The sequence below is a fragment of the Marmota flaviventris genome, chromosome 14, assembly GCF_047511675.1.
Source record: "Marmota flaviventris isolate mMarFla1 chromosome 14, mMarFla1.hap1, whole genome shotgun sequence".
Classification (NCBI taxonomy): domain Eukaryota; kingdom Metazoa; phylum Chordata; class Mammalia; order Rodentia; family Sciuridae; genus Marmota; species Marmota flaviventris.
The window spans coordinates 20,751,881-20,773,975 of NC_092511.1; the positions used below are offsets into that span (position 1 = coordinate 20,751,881).

The 22,095-nt window shown below is 41.0% G+C and overlaps 1 protein-coding gene across 1 annotated transcript; it reads right to left on the reverse strand.

Annotated features, from left to right (window-relative positions):
* Window positions 1-29: 29 nt before the first annotated feature.
* Window positions 30-19,415, reverse strand: Ppm1g (protein phosphatase, Mg2+/Mn2+ dependent 1G). Its single transcript, XM_027933386.2, has 10 exons — window positions 19,117-19,415; window positions 5,483-5,552; window positions 4,479-4,564; window positions 4,098-4,230; window positions 3,036-3,451; window positions 2,336-2,497; window positions 1,784-2,018; window positions 1,269-1,398; window positions 939-1,041; window positions 30-641 (listed from the first exon to the last, which is right to left on the reverse strand). Exons 1-10 carry the CDS (start codon window positions 19,234-19,236, stop codon window positions 438-440), a joined length of 1,659 nt encoding a protein of 552 aa, XP_027789187.1. The 5' UTR covers window positions 19,237-19,415; the 3' UTR covers window positions 30-437.
* Window positions 19,416-22,095: the final 2,680 nt, after the last annotated feature.

Sequence of the window (22,095 nt, forward strand, 5' to 3'; positions counted from 1 at the left end):
GCAGGAAAAAAAGGACACCAAGGGCACAATTAGGTTTTGGCCTTTAGTCTGAAAAAGTGTTGATTGAAAGTGTACAACAGAGAGCGGGTGCAAGCGGCTGGGGGCCATGGCGCCGCCAATAAAAAAGAATGTCCTTAAATAAAGTGTTCACAGAGTAAAAACCAGAACCGCCAGTCCTTCCCTCCAACACAACATGAGCACAGGCACAGAACCGGTGATGAGCCCGAAGGAGCAAGGAGGCTGGGGAGGACAGCAGAGGCTCCCGGACTGCTGTGCGGAGGGAGAGCCCTCTTTGGAACAGGCTGGCCGAGGAAAGCTACCCAGCTCCCCCTGCACACCTCATACCCACTGCTAAGGCTAAAGGAAAAAGACAAAACTCAGTCTCAGGTCCGGAGGGCTCAGAAAACAGTCTAGATGGGCAGGGATCTAGATGACTGCTAGTCCCGCTTGGCCTTCTTCTTGTCACTGTTGCCATTCTCTTCTGCTCCCTCAACAGAGAGCACCTCCTCAAGTTTCCGCTTGCCACTCTCTGGCTGAAGCTCTGCTGTGTTTCGGGGCTTGAAGCAAATGATGATGCAGGTCATGTTGTCACACCCTGTACCATCCCCAGAAGTGTCTGGTGCCAGGCACTGATCCAGCAGCTACAAAAGGGATGGGGCAACTCAGCCACAGGATTTGAACACCTTCCTGGGAACCTACAATCCCACAAGAGGGCTGGCACTGCTAAGACTAAGGTGCCAGAAGGAATGGAAAGGACAACAGATGTCATGAGGTATAAAGCTAAGTCAGGGACGTGAGGGAAGGTAGAACTTTCTAGTCAGGATCTGGTGCCTATCAGTAATTAATAGTTCTCCCAGGGTCTGGTCTTAGCCCAAGTGAAAAAAAGAAAACCTTGGCTGTGCAGATCAGCACCTTCTCTTCTCCACCCTTAGACTCACCTCTTCCACGATAGATGACAATAACCGAAGCTCCCCATTTTCATCACGCTGGCTGATCTTTGATTGAATAAAGTCTACAACTTCCTGGCTGCTCATCACATTCCTGGGGTCAAAAACAATAGTCAAAATCTTCTTTGATCCCACCAAGGCAGAGTAGAGGAGTGTGGACAGAGGCCAAGACCCAAACTAATGTCTACAACTAAAGAAATTCTCCTCAGCTCTGCCTTGTCTTGGTCTTGACTCACCGAGAGATCTCCTTACAGCAGCTCTGAACCCTACAGAAGTATCGCTGCAGAAAGAGCATGTGGAGGGCATTCTGCCAGTGCTCACCAGATTCCATCACAGGCAATGACCATAAATTCATGGTCATCTGTGAGAGTCAACACCTTGATGTCTGGAAGGGCTGAAATCATCTGTTCCTCAGGTGGCAGGTTCTTGTTTCTCTTGTAGAAATGGTCTCCTAAAGGAAAAAAGGGTTGGCTGGCATGTAATTTGAATACTTTCCACAAACTTGTGTTTTGAATGTTAAACCTGTCATTACCATTCATTGTTTTCATAGTTCTACAATCCAGTGAAATGGAGAACTGGGTTCTAGTTTTTCTAGTTCCAGCCTTATGGTTGCTGAACTCTTAATTCTCACTTGTCTTTTTCATCATCCAGAAAGTATCAAGATAATGATATCTCCCTTAGCTATTTCACAAAGAAAAATTTAAGGACAGAGGTAGAAGATGTGAAACTACTTTGAAAGATCCAATGGCTATGAAGATTAAATAAAGTTCCCTACTAGGTAGTCTGAGACTGAAAACAAAACCCCAGAAGTCTTTCCCCAGTTTCTTGGTCCTTACCAATAGCTCTGGAGAGGTTCAGGCCCCCATTGACTCGTCCATCCATGGTGACCTTGCCACCAGCATTCTTGATGCGTGCTAGTTCCACTTCATCCTCTGGTTTGTGATCATAGGACATATCTAAAGCTTTGCCAGCCTCAGACACCACACAGCGAGAGTCTCCTGCATTGGCTACAATCAACTGCTTGCCTCGTATGAGAGCCACCACCGCTGTCGTGCCACTGTCAGAGCCAGGCTTAAGAGGAAGAAAGGAAGCATTATTGGAGCTTTAGAACGACAGTCCCTCCTTGGTGCACTCCTGGCCAGTCACCTATGCTATAGAGCTTTAATAAACAGGAGAAGCACAGATTTCATCTCTCCAGAGATAGCAACATGTTCCCTCCCCTTTTTTAGATAATTCTGCCCAAAAGATTTTACTACCTAGTTCCCCTTGAAGAATAAATCCACTTGACCACAACTGAAGATATCAAAGACATCATCTCAAAATAAATATTAGAGGATCTGCATCTGCCTCTTGGCTTTTCCAGACTCACTGGTCCCCTCCCCACACACCTCCTCTTTGCCTTCCATCCCAGGCACCATCATTTCTTCTTCTTCCTCCTCCTCCTCCTCTTCTTCATCATCATCATCCTCTTCAGCCTCCTCAGTGTCATCTTCTTCTTCCTCATTTTCTGCCTCCTCACTGCTGTAGCCATCCTCTTCTTCACTACATTCCTGCCAGGAGGAGGATCCCAGGCTGCTGAACTGGGATGATGCCCTGCCCCCCTACCCCCACTCATACACAAAACACCAAGAGGCCCTAACTCAACATAGACCCTCAAAACACTGAAAAATACAACTGTATGATCAAGCAAATCTGTGGGGGAGAGGGGGCCCTCAGATGAATGTAACTGATATCCTGAAGTATACTCAAGCAGTCACCACCAAGAAGTCCTAGGAAAGGCCAGGGCTGCCAAAAAGCACCTTCCAGGCAATATGGCCAGAATATAAATTATCCAGAGAAGGAAACACCTAAATATCCAAAGTAACAACTACCTTCTTGTTCTCTCTAGGAGACAGACTCTGAAAGGCCAGAACTAGATCTTTCTTTTATAGTATCAACAAAGGAAGAGATAAGAGGGCTAATGGTACATGCCTTCAAGGGTAAAGCTTAGAATACAGTGGGTCTTGGGGGAAGAGTTGAAAGCTACAATGGTAATCGAACAAGCCCTCTCTTCAACTTCATCATCTGCCTGCCCTCACAGGCCCTTACCTCACTGTCTTCCTCTTCCTCCTCCGCCTCATCTGACTCATCCTCACTGTCCTCAAAGAACTTGGACTTAGCAACTCGAGGCAGCTTGTCAGAGGCTGAAGAGCAGGAAGGCCCAGCCTCACCAGTGGGAGTGCCAGGCTCACCAACTTGGCCTGCCTCAGTCCCACGTTCGGAGTTGGAGGAAAGGCCTGTGTGGGCCTTGGCTGTGGGGCCATTTTCCTGTGATGGAGTTTCCCTAGATGGGTCCTCAGGTCCTGCCTCCCCATTGAGGCCCTGGGACCCTGGTTCCTCGCCTGTCCCAGCTCCAGATTTGCTGTGGGGAGGGCCCTTGTGACAGTTCTGCCCGTAGCGTGTCAGCAGTTCTTCAATAGTCATGGTAGCCTCTTCATGCAGCAATGCAGCCTCCTCATTGTCCACTGCAGGGAAGAGGCTATATCAGAGCCCCCATGCCAGACTTCTCATGGGATAAGTCTCTCTCACTACACCAAGATATCCTCACAGCCTGAATTTCAACTTCCCCACAACCTCCCACTCCTGAGGCTCCTTTCACTTATCAGGTCTCAGAAGAACATCTCCTAGCTTCCTTCTCCTCCACAGACCTCTTTTGGTCTTTGTCTTTTATCTGCTTCTTAGTCAAGGGAATACTAGTTACTGTATTTCCCCTCTCATTTTCGTTTGTTATTGTTAAGCTGAAACCCCTACTATTCTGTCTGAGAACCCAATAAGCCCACGATGCTACTTTAGGCCTAGAGTCCAGGCTTAATTACTGGCTACTGGGGCTAATGATTACTCCAGTCTTAGAAAAAAGGTCACATAAATAACAACAGGAACCATGAAGACCCATCACAATGCCAAAAGATAATGTATATAAAAATGCTTAGAATTATGATACTAAGCACAACAAGATTAATTCTCTCCCTCCTTTTCAAAACCACATGTAGAACAGGAGAACACCATAGGGTTCTTCATTGTGAGGACTCCCCAGATCCCTAGGAAGCCATTCTCTCTCAGAATTGATAATGAAATGCTAATTTCCTTTCAAACAGAGTATGCCACACTCACCATCATCTTCATCAGCTACTTTTTCTTTTTCATCTTCATCCTCAGTGGGTCTCCCAGCAATCTGTGCCAACTCCTTAATGACTTCCTCAGTGGTCAATTTGGCATCAATAGCCAAGAAGGCATCTTCTAAAGCCTGAATATAAGCAAAATGTTATGAGGCAAGTACACACTGGGAGACACCCACAGATATAAAATAATTCAGAGACCTAGGAATAAGAAGGCAGACTGAATAAGACCCAAGTGGGAAAAAACTTCCTTTAGGTAGGCACATAATTCTTTAAATAAGCAACAGGTAGAAGTCAAAGAGAAAGGGAAAGCCAAGGGTTAGAAAACAAGGAAAAATCCATACAAGTGGCAAATGAACAGTGTAAGAAGACAGACCTTCTGTAGCTTGCCTTCCTTATAGGCCTTCTGATCTTTGATGATATCAGGAAGATATTTGGCACAGTACAAGGCAACTTCCTCCCCTAGAAGAAAGGTTAGGTTATCCAAAGTACTGCTTACCAAACACAAAGTGATATAAGTCACACATGATGGCACTTGCCTATGATCAAACTACTTGGGAGGCTGAGGCAGAAGGATTGCAAGTTTGAGACCAGCTGGGGCAACTTATAAGACCCTATCTCAAAATAAAAAAAGGCTGAGGGATGTGGCTCAGTGGTATAGCACTTTCCTAGCATGTGCTAGGCTCTGGGTTCAATCCCCAGTACTACCACCAAAAAGAAAAAAAAAAGTGAGCCAGGCACAGTGGCACACACCTGTAATCCCAGTGACTCAGGAGGCTGAGGCAGGAGGATCGCAAGTTCCAGGCCAACCTCAGCAACTTAGCAAGGCCCTGTCTCAAAATAAAAAATAAAAAGGACTAGAGATGTAGCTCAGTGGTAAAGTTCCCCTGGGTTCAATCCCCAGTACCAAAAAATTTATTTTAAAAAATATATATTTATATACCATACTAAAGTAAACTCCAAGGGTAGAGGGGAACCAACATCTTAGCAAACCTAAAACCCATTTGAAGAACAACGTTTGGGAAGTTCTGACACAGAAAATGAATTTCACCAACACTGCTCTCAGGGGTACATTAATATAGCCCCTGTCTTTTCTTACCTGTACACTTAGTTCTTCAGTTAAAAAAAAAAAAAAAAAAAGATAAATGATAATTTAGGAAGAGGATATTTAGATGAATTCAAGAGTGGGTATATTATTAACCAAACAAATACCCTATATGGGGAAAGGAAATGGCAGGGAAAAAAAATACCAGGCAAGAAATGTTATCAGGGTTAGAACCCTGGAAATAAAAAATATAAAAAGCTCTTCTTGCCAAGTCAGTCTGCAAGTCTGGGAATTGGTGATCCTACAATGTTACCAATATGATCTGCTAAAGTTACCTCCATGTCCATCGTAGACAGAGAACATGGCTGTCTCACTATCCAATTCAGGTATACAGTTGTGAGCATCCTAGGAAAAGAACATAATCAGCATGTCTCAAGATCAAAGAACATTCTTCCTCATAAACCTCAGATCATAAAAATTGCCTTTACATCTTATATCATGAACCTGGCTGGCCTAAATGGCCTAGGAAGAAGGAAGATGTAATGATAAAATACGAATACAAAAGAGAGATTGGGAAGGAGGAAAAGTATGGAAGGGGAAACAAAGGAAGGGAAACAGAATCAGATCACTGTTTCTACAATCTAGCAGCCTCTGCCTAAGAGATCACAGTCCAAATAAGAGAATATTTAGCTCCTCTAACCAAGACCTAACCATTTTGGATTTGTGAGAATTATAGGAAGAATCAGGGGGGGAAAAAAAGAATATTTAAAGTTATTTCCAGACTCATTCTTTGAGAAATCAGTGACCTTCAAGGAAGAAAATATTAAGTCAGCAAAAACAGACAAGGCCTTACCAACTGAAAAGTTTCTAAGAGAATCCTAAAACACTAAAAGTCAAATAACTAGAAATTAAAGCTATACACATACTTACACACACACACACACACAGAGTTATCAAACTGTTTTGCTGGACACAGTGGCACAGGCCTATAATCCCAGCAATTCAAGAGGCTGAGTCAGAAGGATCACAAGTTTAAGGTCTGCCTCAGCAACTTAGCAAAACCGTGTCTCAAAAATTTTAAAAATGAAAAACTATACTATGTTTAGTCCTTGTCAACTAGAATTTATAACACCCCCTACCTTCAGCCTTTCCACCTCCTACCCTTGGGTATACCACCTAAAGAGAAGCTGGTAATGGCCTTGCCACACTAATGTTTTGTTGGAAGGCAAAGTTGGATGAAATTCTAAGATCTACATAAAAGTATGCGGCAGCTTACTTTGCCCTTTCCTGAAAACAATCCAACCAGGCTGGAATATGGCTCAATGACGGAGTCTTGCCTAGCATGCATGAGGCTCTGGTTTAATCCCCAGCACCACTTAAAAATAAAAAAAAAAAGGTAAAGAGTTCACAATATATTGTGATAAAAAGAAAAAAAAAAAATTAAAGGTATCTGTATGTGTATATCAGCATGGAAGCTCATATATCAAACAATGGAGAATAAGATTTTGGTAATAATTATTATTTTCTACTTTTCAACATGTGTTTTCAGCTTTTTGTAAAATAAGCCACACTGTTCCATTATAAATAATCGTAAAATGAACCTATGAACTGGCCTTGAATCACCATTCTACTACATACGATTGGTTATCCCTTAGTATCCATGTCAGACTGATTTCAGGATCCCTTATGGATACCAGAATCTGTAGATGTGCAAGTCCTTTATACAAAATGGCACAGGGGATGGGGTTATGGTTCAGCAGTAGAGTGCTCGCCTAGCACATGTGAGGCCCTGGGTTCAATCCTCAGTAGCACATTAAATAAAATAAAGATATTGTGTCCAACTACAACTAAAAAATAAATATTAAAAAAATGGCACATAATTTGCATATAGCCCATACACAACCTCCTGTTTACTTTAAATCATTTCTACATTACCTATACTAACAATGTAAATGCTATGTAAATAGTTGTTATACATGTTCAGTACAACCACATTTTTTTCTGAATATTTTTGATCTAAGATTGGTTGAATCCACAGATGCAGAACCTATGGATATGGAGGACAAACTATTCTGTATGATCTCTGGCCAGCTATCTGTGGTGTGCCTTAATTTTATTCTCTGTAATATAGAATAACAACATCTGCATTTCTTACGTTATTGTAGGATTGTTGTGAGGATGATCAAAAAAACATGTAAAAACCTTCTTAAACTGGAACTTGCTTTTAAAATATATATCCTACTTTGAAATTTAGCACCTGGTTCACAATTTTTTCTCTACCATTTTTCTCAAAGAGAAATGACCACAATCAAGATTCATCTTATATAGAAATTTTCTCACTTCCTAGAACTATTCCACATTACTCTCTCTTTTACTTCTTGGTGAGGTTTTATTTTTTAATTTTTAGTTGTAGACGGCATAATACCCTTATTTTTATTTATTTTTATGTGGTGCAGAGGATCGAACTCAGTGCCTCACACATGCTAGGCAAGTGCTCTATCACTGAGCTATAACCCCAGCCCTCTTGGTGAGATTTTAATCTATATTCTCACTTGGAACAATTCCATCTTCTCAGAGCACTTCAATTTCCCTTCACATCTGTGTTTATGACCTTTACCCTTGGCTTTCTCTGTCTCTTTCTGAGCCAGAGCCAAGTACTTCAACACTGTCACTTAGCAATCTAGAATAACCCCACCAACTGCTTTCTTTACCCTTGAATCAGAAGGTATTAATCACTAAATATTACTACTCATAAAATGCATGAGATCATGTTGACTGTGACCACCACTTCTAGTCAACATTTTTTCTTATTCTGTAGTGACTCTTAGTATACACAGCCAGTTGCAAACTTTTCCCACTCCACTGAAGTTCAATGGTATTATACTCCAGAACTACCTCATCTTCCCCATTCTACCTCAAAGCTACTTTGTAGATTTATCTAGCCTATCATTTACCTCTGGCTCCTCTCTTCCTAGATTAACATTTTATACCTCTAATCTAAAATTTTTTTAGTCAAGATCTTACTTTATGAGAAGGTAATAATCATAACAGTAATCCAAATAGCCCTTTGGCCTTGGATTCTAGGAGAAACTGGTTATATATCTCCAATTGCCTTTTTCTACAGGAAATCTCTTCTCTACTTCAAAGTTCCTATAAACTCAGAACTCAAACCAGTTCTTTCTCTACAGCTCTTCTTCCTTCCAGTGGATGGGGGTAATACCTAATAACAGTTATCCTTAACTTCCTGGCTGTCATTCACCATTCATCACTGAGACTTCTGAATTTTCCTTGATAGATTTCATCACATAGTTTCTGAATTACTTTCCTTTAAGGCACTTAAGCATGTTCCTATCCATTTTATAAACTAATCTCTTAATTCCCAAACACTCCCCAACTACTGCTTTCTTGACACTGACACTCTCTTCCCTCCCCAGCAAAGTAGAAAGCAAGTCTACCTAGTCATTTCCTCCTATCCCTCCAAATATTTTCTTCTCCCATTTTTCTATTATACTCTTTTCTTACATCACCACCTCCAAGAGACCTTTCCAAATCACACTAATGCTTTAAACCCTTTTTGTATTTCTTGCCTCTCCCAAAAATGAGCATTCAGTAGATGCTACCTTGTATTGTCAGCTAATATTCCATGGGGGAGAGAAGGAGTCCTAAGTCCAAAACTGGATTTAAATCAACATGAAAGCAAAGGCTATATTTTAAATCTATAACTCTGGGGCCCTTATACCACTGCAATACAGCAGACTTTCTATCTCTGCCCAGGATGGGGCCATAGTTTAGGTATGGTTTGCTGCCCAGAAGTTCATACTGAAGGCTTAGACCCAGTATAGTGGTAAACCTTAAAGAGGTGGAGTCTAGTGGAAGGTAATTCGGTCATGGGGCTCCATTCGCCAGCAGGAGTGGGTCAAATCTGGTAGGAGTATATTAGTTCCTACAAGACTGGGTTGTCATAAAAAGAGGGAGCCTAGCTAGCCTCTCTGATCTCTTTATTCCTGTCTTGCCAAATGATCTCTTCTACTTGTGCTCCTGCAAGCTGCCTCACCAGAGCCAGGCAATTCAAGCACCATGGTCATGAACTCTATAACTGTGAATTAAATAAACCTCTTTCTGTGTGTGGAGAAGGGTACTAGGGATTGAACCCAGGGTGCATGCTAAGCAAGTGCTCCACTATGAGTTACATCCCTAGCTGTCCTTTAAATTTTTATTTTGAGAAAGAATCTTGCTAAGTTGCCCAGGCTGGCCTTGAACTTGCAGTCCTCCTCTCAGCCTCCTGAGTAGGTAGGATTACAGCCAATGCACCTGGGTAGATCTTTCTTTATAAAGTATCCAACTCCAGGTATTTTGTTGTAGTAACACAAAATGGACTAAGACAGATGATGAGTTCTCAACTGTCCTAGGACAACTACCTTAATGAGGCCCGCCCCTTCATTTCCTAGCTATATCCTTACACAATAACCACTATGATGGTCTAGAAGAGACTCACCTGAGTCAAGGCTATTAGGCCTGGCCTTGATGAATCATATCCCACAGCCCTTCTAATCTCCTATGCAACTAAACATCCAGGTTATATTCCCTAATGCCAATCTCCTCAAGTTACAAAAAAAAAAAAAAATGCTCCTGTTTTCTCAGAATCAACCACTTTGATTTATGACACATACATTTATCTAATCTTTACATATCAAGATAAAAGACTTGAAGACAGTTGGAAAGGGAACTACGTTTTTGATTTAAAAAGTCTTCCAAAAAAAAGTTATGTGAGGGCTGGGTTTGTACTGTTTGGCCCTCAAAAAAGAAAAAAAAAAAAAAAAGAAAAAAGTAACAACAATTGTTAGTGAGGATGTGGAAAAATTGGAACTTTTGGAAACTGTTGGTAGGAATGCAAATTGGAACAGCTCCTGCTGAAAACATTGTGGCAGCTCCTCAAAAAATTAAAAATAGAATTATATTATGATGCAGCAATTCCACTTCTGGGTAGTAACCCCCCCCCAATTTGAAAATGATATCAAAAAGATTTTCTACACCCGTGTTCATAGCAGCTTTATTCACGAGCCAAAAAGCAAAGGCAGCCCAAGTGTCCAACAACAGATATGGACAAAATATGACATAGACATGTAATGGAGATTATTCAGTCTTTGTTTTTTGGTACTAGGGATCGAACCTGGGGGCCCTTAGCAACATCCCCAGCCCTTTTTATATTTTATTTTGAGGCAGGGCCTCACTAAGTTGCTCAGGACCTTGCTAAATTATTGATTCTGAAATTGTGATCCTCCTGCCTCGGCTCCTGAGCAACTAGGATTACAGGTGTGTGCCACTGCACCTGGCTCTCATTCAGTCCTAAAAAGGAAGGAAATTCTGACACAGGCCACAATCTGGTCAAACCTTGAAGAGAGTATGCTATATGAAATCAACCAGCACAAAAAGACAAATACTGTACAATTCCACTTATATGAGGTAGTTAGAAAGTCAAAATCACAGACACACAAAGTAGAATGATGGTTGCCAGTGGCTCAGGAAAATGGGAAAGGGGAATCATTTAATGCGTACAGTTTCAGTCTTGCAAGACAAAAAGTTTTGGAGATTGGCTGCACAATATCAATGTACTTAACACTACTAAACTGCATATTTTTTTAAGTAATGAAGGTGCAAATTTTGTTATGTATATTTTTACCACAATTTTAAAAAAACTAGCCAGGCCAGGTGATGCAAGCCAGTAATCTCAGCAACTCAGGAGGCTAAAGCAGGAGGATCATAAGTTCAAGGTCAACCTCAGCACCTTAGCAAGACCCTATCTTAAAATAAGAAATAAAAAGGGCTGGAGAAGAAGCTCTGTGGTAAAATGTCCCATGGGTTCAATCCCCAGGACCAAACAAACAAAACCTTTTAACAAAGAGAAGCCTACTCAGATAGCTTCATTGGTGAATTCTTCCAGATTAAAAATAATAATAATAATAATAATCATTAATATAGTTGGCTCTCTACATCTACAGGTTCCATATCCCTGGATTCAAATGACTGTGAATCAGAAAACTATTCAGAGAAAAAAAAATTCATCTGTACTGAATATATGTAGACTTACTATATTAGGTATTATAAGCAATTTAGAGGTGATATTTTGGTATCGACAGCAGCTCCTGGAATATATCCCTTTTGTGAATATCAAAGGACAACTATAGCAGTTCTTCCAAAACAGAAAAGGAGGCAACACTTTTCAATTCATTCTATGAGGCCAAATTATCCGGATATCAAAACCAAACAAACATATCATAAGAAAACTATAGACCAATATCTCTTATGAATATAAACATAGAAATTCTCTTCAAAATAGTAGCAAACCAAATCCAGGAACACTTAAAAAGGATTACACACAATGACCAAGTAGAATATGTAAGGTTGGTTTAACATGCAAGAATTAATATATATCATATCAACAGAATAAAGAAGAAAACCACATGATCTCTCTTTTTGGCAGTTCTAGGAATGGAACAACCCCTCCCCTCCGCAACACACACACACACACACACACACACACACACACACGGGCACTCTACCGCTGAGCTATATCCCTAGCCCTTATCATTTTTCATTTTGAGGGTCTCATTAACTTTCAGAGGTGGCTCCAGAACTTGCAGCAATCCTGCCTCAACCTCCCTGAGTCACTAGGATTACCACATCATCATCTCAACAGGTAAAAAACATTTGACAAAATTCAATGCCCACTCATCACAGGAGAATAAAAGGGAATAAAAGAGGACTTTTTCAGCCTGTTAAAAAGAGTTCATCTACAGAAGCCCATAGTTAACACACTAGCAAAAACTTTCCCCCTAAGATCAAGAATTTTATCAAGGATGTCAGACTTTCACCACTGTACTTGGAGGTCCTAACAAGGGCAATTTGGAAAGAAAAATAAAAAGCATTTATTTAGATTGAAAAGAAGAAAGTAAAAGTATTTGCAGATAACATGATCTTGCATAGAAAAAAAAAACAGGAAATCATGTAAAATCAACTATTAGAATTAATAAATAAGTTCAGCAAAGTTTCAGAACATAAAATCAATATACAAAACTCAATTGTGTATCTATCCACTAGCAATGAACAATCCAAGAGGTTAAAAAGCAAATTTATTTATATAATAGATCTGAAAAATCTAACCAAAAGATCAAAACACCAAGAAATAAATTTATATGGGCTGGAGTTGTAACTCAGTGGTAGCGTGCTTGCCTAGCATGTGTGAGGCCCTGGGTTCAATTCTCAGCACCACATATAGATAAGTAAATAAAATAAAGGTCTATCAGCAACTAAAAAATATCTTATTTTTAATTTTTAAAAATATTTATTTATTTATTATGTATCTTTAGTTTTAGGTGGACTCATTATTTTGTTTTTATATAGTGCTAAGGATCAAACCCACGCATGCTAGGCAAGCACACTACCACTGAGCCACAACCCTAGCCCAACTAAAAAATATTTTTAAAAAAGAAAGAAAGAAAGTTATGTCCATCACCACAAAAAAGGGAGGGGTTAAATTTAACAAAAGAAATAAACATGAACTCTGAAAACTATAAAGCATTGCTGAAAAAATTACAGATCTAAATAAATGAAAAAACAGTTCATGTTTATGAACTGGAAGACAATATTACTAAGACAATAATACTACCCAATTGATCTACAGATTCAGTAGAGTATGTCAAAACTCCAGGTACCTTTTTGAAAAACTGACAAGCAAATACTATTGACATGAAAATGTAAGGAACCCAAAAAAGAAGAAACAAAAATAAATTTGGAACACTCATACTTCCCAACTTCAAAACTTTCTACAAAGACACAATGATCAAGATTGTGTGGAATTTGCATAAAGCCATATAGATCAATGAAACTGAATTGAAAGTCCAGAAATAAGCCCTCATATATTTATAGTTGATTGATCTTTTGACAGTGATGCCTCTAAAATCCAAAGAGGAAAAATAAGTCTTTTTACCAAACAATGCTGAGACAACTAGATATCCACGTGGGGGGCGGGGGCAGTTGGATCACTTACTTACGCCATACGCAAAAATTAAATCAAAACAAGATCATAGTTGTAAATGTAAGAACCAATAATACAAAACCGTTGGGAGAAAACCTAAGAATAAATTTTTGTGACTTTGGTTTAGGCAAAGCTTTTTTTTAGATATATATACCAAAAGTACATAAGACAAGGTGGGGGGAACAGTTAAGTTGGGCTACATCAAAATTTAAAACTTCTGTGCTTCAAAGGACACTATTGAGAAAATGAAAAGGCGATCCAAAAAATGGAAGAAATATTTGCAAATCATACACTTGAGACTTGTAACCAGATATACTCTTACACCTCAATCCAATTAAAAATGAACAAAGACCTGTAATCTCAGCAACTCGGGAGGCTGAGGCAGGAAGACCAAAAGTTCAAAGCCAGCCTCTGCAACTTAGCGAGTCCTTAAGCAACTCAGCGAGACCTGTCTCTGAATAAAATATAAAAAAGGGCTGGGAATGTGGCTCAGTGGTTAAGCACCCCTGGATTCAATCTCTGGTACCAAAAAAAAAAAAAAGGGACAAAAATCTAAATAGACATTTCTCCAAGGGAGCTATACAAATGGCCAATAGGCACACTAAAAAACAATGCTCAAACATCAAAACCACAATGAGATTTCACTTTATATGCACTAGAGTAGCTATTATAAAAAGACAAGTATAGGTGAACATGGAAAAAATGGCACACTCATATATTACTGGTGGGAATATAAAATGGGGCTGGCCACTTTGGAAGTTTAGTAGTACCTCAAAATGTTAAATGTGTGCTTACTACATGGCTGTCAAAGGGGTAAAAAAATGAATTTTTTCTCCTTATTTACTCTACAAGGCAAAATAATTGTGACCTCAAGGTTTTTCCCACTTACCAAGCAAGTAGTCCTTAGGCAGTAGACATTAGCTGAGTGTTCTCTAAATCACCTCAATTCTGACACTGTCTACCTAGATGGAGATGGCATCAGATCCCTCAGGGTGAGGGCACAGTCCTACAAAATTGCCCCCCACTCCTAAAACCAATCACAAACCCCAGGTTGTTTTACTTGTGCTTCAGATAAACTGGCAAAAAATCTAATTTTCTACTCTCCCTTCCTTGGATTAAAATAATTTGCTAAAGTGGCTCACAGACCTCAAGGAAACACTTATATTTGCTGGTTTATTATGAAAGATAATACAAAGAGAACTTGTGGCACAGTGATGCACACCTATAATCCCAGCAACTTGGGAGGCTGAGGTAGGAGGATCACAAGTATGAAGTCTGCCTCAGCAACTTAGCAAGATCCTGTCTCAAAATAAGAAAGAAAAAGGACTGGGGACTAGCTCAGTGGTAAAAGCTCCTGGATTCAAGCCCCAGCATTAAAAAGAGAAAAAAAGGGGCTGGGGTTGTGGCTCAGCGGTAGTGCGCTCGCCTAACATGTGCAAGGCCCTGGGTTCGATCCTCAGCACCACATAAAAATAAATAAAATAAAGCTATTGTATCTAACTACAACTAAAAAATATTTTTTAAAAAATAGATGAAAATACGTATAAGACACTGATGTGGGAAGGTGAGCATGCCACCTTCAAGAATCTCACATTCAGGTACTCAGAAGCTCCCCAAAGCTCTCCTTTCAGTTTGTTGTTGTTGTTGTTATTTTTAAGAGAGAGAGAAAGAATTTTCTTTAATATTTATTTTTTAGTTCTCGGCGGACACAACATCTTTGTTTGTATGTGGTGCTGAGGATCAAACCCGGGACACACGCATGCCAGGTGAGCGCGCTACCCCTTGAGCCACATCCCCAGCCCTCCTTTCAGTTTTTAATGGAAGTTTCATTATATGGGCACTGTTGATTAAATCACTGGCCAAGGGTGCTCAACCTGGGGCTGGGGAGGTAGCTCAAGCGGTAGCGCGCTCGCCTGGCATGCGTGCGGCCTGGGTTTGATCCTCAGCACCACATACAAAAAAAGATGTTGTGTCCGCGGAGAACTAAAAAAATAAATAAATATTAAAAAAAAAAAAAAAGGGTGCTCAACCTAAGTGGTAGTAGCTCTACTTGGAGGGTAGTCACCAGTCAATTCATTAGCATATAAAGTCACTTTGGTGACTTTAAAGATTTTAATGGTTATATGTCAGGAGACAGGAAAAGACCAAATATATATTCCACAATATTACACCCGGCAATTCCAGTCTTAGGTGTATACCCAAAAGAAATGAAGATATATTTTCACAAAAATTTACTCATTAATGTTCATAATATCATTACTCCTAATGGCCAAAATATGGAAATCCAAATGTCTCAACTGTCATATGGATTAAAAAAATTATGTACACACATGCAGATACGGTGGTGTATACCTATAATCCCAGCAGTTTGGGAGGCTGAAGCAAGAGAATCACAAGTTCAAAGCCAGCCTCAGCAACTTAGGGAGGTCCTAAGCAACTTAGTGAGACTATATATATATATATATATATATATATATATATATATATATATATGGCAGGACTGGGTATGTGGCTCAGTGGTTAAGCACCCCTGGATCCAATCCCAAGGGGAAAAAAAAAAAAATTACACATGAACACACACACCCACACCCACAAAGTAATATTATTCAGCAATAAAAAAATGAAGTACTAATCAAATCATGATACAACATTGACAACCCTTAAAATGCTTAGTAAAAGCAGTCAAGTATTAAAAGTACATATTGCTGGGTGTGGAGACACAGGCCTATAATCCCAGCAAGCAATTCAGGAGGGTGAGGCAGGAGGATAGCAAGTTCAAAGCCAGCCTCAGCAACTTAGGGAGGTTCTAGGCAACTTAACCAATGGCACTGATTTCAATTCCTGGTACCAAAAAAAAAAGGGCTGGGAACATGGCTCAGTGGTTAAGCACCCTTGGGGGTTCACTTCCCAATATCCAAAAATAAATTTTAAAATTAAATAAAAAACAATAAAGCACATATTTATCATTCCTTTTAGATAAATGTTTAGAATAGGTAAATCCACAACAGTCTACAGAAAGCCATCAAACATCACGGATGTTTTAGATTTACTTCCAAAGATTTGTTTCCAGAGAGCACAAATGTTAAGAGCAGCTTCGGGGACTGGGGATGTGGCTCAAGTGGTAGTGCACTCGCCTGGCATGTGTGCGGCCTGGGTTCGATCCTCAGTACCACATACAAATAAAGATGTTGTGTCCCCCGAAAACTAAAAAATAAATATTAAAAATTCTCTCTCTCTTGCTCTCTCTTTAAAAAAAAAAAAAAAAAAAGAGCAGCTTGGGAAGCTGAGGCAGGAAGATCAAAGTTCAAAGACAGCCTCAGCAATTTAGGAGAGCCTGTCTCAAAAATAAAAAGGACTGGCGATGTAGCTCAGTGGCAAAGACCCTGGGTTCAATTCCAGGTACCAAAACCAAGAACAACAAAGACTCACTCCAGCCCATATAAATTTTTGTTCTTTTTGTTAGATTTTGCAGATCTATTATATAAATAGATTTGTTTTTCTAACCTCTTGGATTGTTCATTGCTAACGGATAGATACACAATTGAGTTTTGTATATTGATTTTATTTCCTGCAACCTTGTTGCACTTATTTATTAATTCTAACAGTTGATTTTACAAGATTTCTTGGGATTTTTTTTCTATGCAAGATCAAGAAGGGATGGAGAGAAGCAGAAAACACATAATGCCAGCTATGGATGGCTGCCTCAAGAAAAGGTGTAAAACAGTTCTAATACTGAATCTATGCATCAGTCAGAATATTAGAAACCTTTGTAAGGTGTACTGGTATGATAATTTTACCTTAACTAACTCATTAGGACCAATATATACAGTAAACAGACTTAATTAGTGGAATTAAGTTTCTATAAGTTAGTAAGAAACGGAGCACACTGTATGTATGGTTAAAACCATTGAGCTATATCCCCAACTCAAAAGTATACTTTCTGAAGAAAAGATTCACTTAAAAGGATACAAGTCATAGTTATTTTCTTACAATAGCAAAGAAACTATGTTATACTTTAGGGAGAGAGAAAAGGAAGCCAGAACAGGATCTCAAACTACTTCAAAAGAACATAATTAGGTATATTTAACTATTCAAACAAGGGTGGGTTCAGAAATATCACATTAGAAGATTTAATGCCATCAGTTAACCCTCAGAAGGAAGACTAGGATCCAAGAAATAGTCTAACAAGATCTCTCTCTACTCACCAGGAGAAACAAAAACAAATAGAAATGGCCAGCAGAGAAGCTGAAGCACAGAAACCCTGGGCACAGGACCTAGAAACAGAATATCCATGCAACTCAATTCATAAGGAAAACTAGGGGGGTGGGAGGGAAAGAGCTCCAAAGAAATGGAAAAACCATTTCCATTCCACAGAAGGAAGTGGAAAACTTGAAGAAAAAGCCTTGCTGAGGATATTCATCTTGAATCTCAAACAGAAAATGCCATAGAAATGGAACTTGCAGACTTCCCACCCAAACCTCAGCCTTACATTTAGGCTTTCCCTTTTAAGCTATATCTGGACACTTTAACTCAATTACATTTACCAAGCACCCCCTTATACTGTGCTGGCTGGGAAATATGAATTTTATGCTTCAGTCTGTCACATATGATGTCTAGTAAGTGGCTTGAACAATTTTGATCCTTTAGACTCTTTCCACCAAGGCACAAGTGTCCTAATCTTTCTGGGACTCAATTTCCTGGCTGTAAAATGTGGCAACCAAACCAGATGGGAAGAACTATAGGATTCCCTCCATTCTTGAAATTTTATACCTAATGACAGAACTATTATCAAAGTCTATGTGGGTATAAAATTTTGAGTCCAAGAACAAACCATTTAAGTCCACACTGTCATTCCAGAGCTAACCACAGGGAGGAGCGAGGGACTTGGAAAAAAATTCCCAAGGGAGTTGGTATTTGACTATTACCTGAAAACTAGTAAATCAATTCCAGAGAGAGAGCATTTCTCTAGCCCCTCTACCTAGACCTCACAATGCGCTCCACAAAGGTATGGATTGTCCGTCTTTCTCCCCCTTCGTTTCTACCAGTTTTTCCTGTTCTTTGTAATTTGACATCCATTTCTCCAACACTACTCTTTTTTACGTTTCATTTTTCCAAAGTGAAATTTTCTTAAAAAGAAAGAAAGAAAATTTGTTTTCAGTAGGTCGTGACGAAAAAAAAAATTAAATAATTTAAAATCAAAGAAACTGAACTATAACAAATGCAGGCAAACGACAAGTACTGAATAAGTTTTAGAGAAATCCCGAGAAAAAGAAAATTCCCAAGAGTAATAAAAAAGTAAGTCTAGTGATTGACATAATTTGTTTTCCAAAGGTCCTAAAAGGCACCCAAAACAGAGTACAAAAAAGTGACAAGTCTTGGAGGTCAAGCTGAGTGTCTGAAATTAACGTGCGATGCCCAAGGCCAGGCGATTTAGGTGTTAATAATGAGAGACTTTTGCCCGGCTTCCTTTCACTGTCAAGTTCCTCGCCCAAAGAGGCCTCCACATCACATATTTTAAAAATAAAAAATAAAGTCATTCCCATCTATTTGGCTCTTCCTGGAAAAACAAACGAATAAAGAGTCCCTCTTTCCATCTTTACTCTAACACAAATCCTCACACCACTCATGAGCCTGGAAGGCTGGGTGGCACGAGAGGATGGCGCGAAGACGTGGGAGAGAGGGCAGTTCAGTGAGCGGAAGGTGCCTCTCCCCACATGGCAGAGCCCTTGCCTCCATTGGCCACCGGTCCACGGTCCCCAAGCACGGAGGTCCCTCTCGGCCCCGATCTTACGCGCGCTACCGCTCCCCAAACTGCCGCGGCCGCAGACTCTCGACTGGAGACCCTTTCCCGAGGAGGACCCCATCTCCCCGACTCCCTTTCTCCGTCTGGTTCCCGCCGTGCAGCGGCCAGCCTATGGGCCCCTGCCGCCTCACCTCCATGGAGACGCGCCAGCCTTGCATGGCGGAGAAGCCATAGGGCAGCGGAAGGCGCGGGGCGCCGACCCCGTCCCCAGAACACTTCACCGTGTTGGGCTGGGAAAGGTAGGCACCCATGGCGGCGGCTGGCCGGCGGCCTCGGGGACAGGCGAATGGGGCGCGACCCGAGCCGGCGCTGGAGCCGGAGCCCCGGGGTCGCGCGTGGCAGAAGCGGGCCCGGCTGCGGGGCCGACGCAGGGTGCCGGTGAAAAGCGCGAGGCCGGCCAGGAGGCGGTAACGGGACGGGAGTAGTGAGGGAGCGGAAGCGGAAACGGCCCCGCTCCAGACCCCGCCCGGCCGGCGCGGCGCGGCGCGGCGCGGCGCTGCAGGCAGTCATTTCCTTAGCAACTCGCCCCGCCCGCGGGAACAACGGCCCTCCCAACCGTCGCTCCCGCGAGACTAGCGCGGCCACGCCCGCCAACGGCCGCGGCCCGCCTCTCGCGGTTAGGGGAGGGTGGCTTGTCTCATCTAGCTGCCACCCAGTTGCCCCCGCCTTGTTCCCTGGTCTTGGCCCCTCGGCGTTTTATGTGAAGCTTCTTTGTGTCTGATGCGGCGCTTCCGGTCCGTCCTGCAGCGTTATCAGCCTTGTGGTCCCCGCCCCTGCGCCCTCAGCCTCGGCAAACCCCGCCCGATTCGGTTCAATTAAAGTTGACTAGTGTTTGTTCCGAGCTTACGCGGTTTGGGGCCAGGCCCTGTGTGAAGCCTTTATGAGAAGAATGTGAGTCTTCTGACAAAGGAAGATGAAGACCTCGATCTGTGTCATAATTCGAGTTAATACAATATAAAAATATTTGGTGCAGACCTCTGGGTGAGAAGAGATCAAAGAAGGGAGGAGGAGCTGTTCCTTGGCGGATTAAAAAGATTGAGACCCCAGAGAAAGCGCCTCAAGATTGCCTTATGCCAAGGGGAAAGGGAGTAATGTTAGTGTTGAGGGAGTGAGGAAAGAATATAAACTTCATTTGGGGGGAAGCTGACTAGCCTTTGGAGAAGGCTAGTAATATTAGATAGGTCTAGAGATGGTCATAAGCGCCAAAATAGGTAACTTGGACTTCATTGTCATCCATGCGCAATCTTTTAGGATCCTTGGTCTAGTCTTTGTGCATAGCGTACACTGAAGAGAGAATCGGGACTGTAATTGGTTCAAGGGCTTTTAAATGTGAGATGAGCTGGGACTGGGGTGCTGGCAGTTTGCTGCTGGAGTAGATAAAATGAAAGGAATAAATTAGATAATAAATCTAGCTGATAGTAGATTGGATTCAGGGGATGGAAAGGGAAAGGAAAAATTCTCCAAACTATGAGAAGATCCATTTATTTAAAATACAAAACTAATCATGGCCTCTCCCTCTTGCTCTTAGATAATCTAGATTCCTTAATTACTAGCAAATCACTAGAATGGACCTTCTAATGAGATTTCTTAACATGGTTTTACAAGATCGTTTATGCTTGAATGGATTCTATAGTATGTCTCTCCTATTTCCATTTCCCTACAACTTAGTGCTTCAGCACTTCTGCTGTGGGTGCCTTCAAACCCATGCTTTCTCTTCTTTGCTTTCCCCCTTGGAATACACCTCTTCACTGACCCTACTTGGCCATCACTTTCTCCAGTAAGTCTTCTCTAATATCTCTATTAGTTTAGATCCCCACTTCTCTTTCCTGATAGATCAGACCCTAGTGTCCCAGTATACCTAACACAGTTCTTGTATATGCTTAATAATAGTTGGGTGAGGTATGTATGCTGGAGATTGAACTCAGGGTCCCATGCATGCTAGGCAAATGCTCTACCACTGAACTACACCCCCAACCCATCAATAATATTTAAATATTTATTGAATTAATGAACAACACCAAGGTTTTGGCTCTGACAAAATTTGGAGGAGCCATTAACAGAAAATAGTGCAGTTGTGGATGAGTGTGTTTATTTCAGGAGAAAACAGTGGGTTCAGTTTAGGGTAACATATACAAATATTGAAAATATTAGATTGGGGCTGGGATTGGGGCTCAGCCGTAGAGCGCTCCCCTAGCATGGGCGGGACCCAGGTTTGATCCTCAGCACCATCTAAAAGGCATTGTGTTAAAAGAAAATATTAGGTTGGAGTTAGGCCAGGAGAGTAAAGTTTTGTTTTATTTTGTATGTTTTGCCACATTCCCAGTACTTTTTGTTTTTTTTAAGACAGGATCTCACTAAATTGCATAGGGCCTGGCTACAAAATCTTTACTGTTGGTTGTGATGTGCTGAGTCTGACATCAAACTCGCAATCCTCCTGCCTCAGCCTCCCAAATAACTGGGATTAGAGAGAAAATATTTTAATGAAGCTTACAGGTGTCATGAATGGGGATAAAATCTCTGACCCAAGCAGGAAATTTCTCTGCTGCTGCTACTTTTTCTTTTTTGGTTTTTGATTTTCCCTAAGAATGGAATGCGGCATTGTGAAAACAGCATGAGTTTTGCCATGGATCACCTATGAGACCTCTTTAACAAATTACTTATTCCCTCTCAGGCTGAGTTCCTCATCTGTAAGACAACATCTAATTATCAAAATGGCTTTAAAGATAAGAGCTTAATGTAAAGTGCCCAGTTCTTCCTAAATGTCATATTGTTAGCAAATGACTACCATTTATTAAGTAGCCATGAACACATGCTAAATATGGAGTAGAAATCACATCAGATTATTCTCTCAAAAAAATAGGAGACGGCTTGAAACAAAATGGAAGAAAAACAGACAAGAAAAAAGTGGAAAAGAAAATAATGATGAAAAGAAAAACTAAGACACTGGAAAAGTAGGGTGTCAGAAACTAAATAAATACTAAGGGGGCTCATGAAAAGCTGCGGGGGGAGACAAAAAGAATCAGATGATTATCCTCCTACCCCTAAACCCATTCATTTCTTCCTAAATCACTACAGAACACTTGCCAAAACACAAAACAGATTTCATGTAT

What these genes read in the sequence shown, in the direction of transcription:
- Ppm1g (XM_027933386.2), bottom strand. Translation starts at nt 19,236, where the DNA reads ATGGGTGCCTACCTTTCCCAGCCCAACACGGTGAAGTGTTCTGGGGAC. An exon ending in GGATGGAAGGCAAAGAGGAG is followed by an intron (nt 2,019 to 2,335) that starts GTGTGTGGGGAG and finishes CTTCCTCTTAAG; the next exon opens with CCTGGCTCTGACAGTGGCAC. An exon ending in TGTCATCTATCGTGGAAGAG is followed by an intron (nt 642 to 938) that starts GTGAGTCTAAGG and finishes TCCCTTTTGTAG; the next exon opens with CTGCTGGATCAGTGCCTGGC.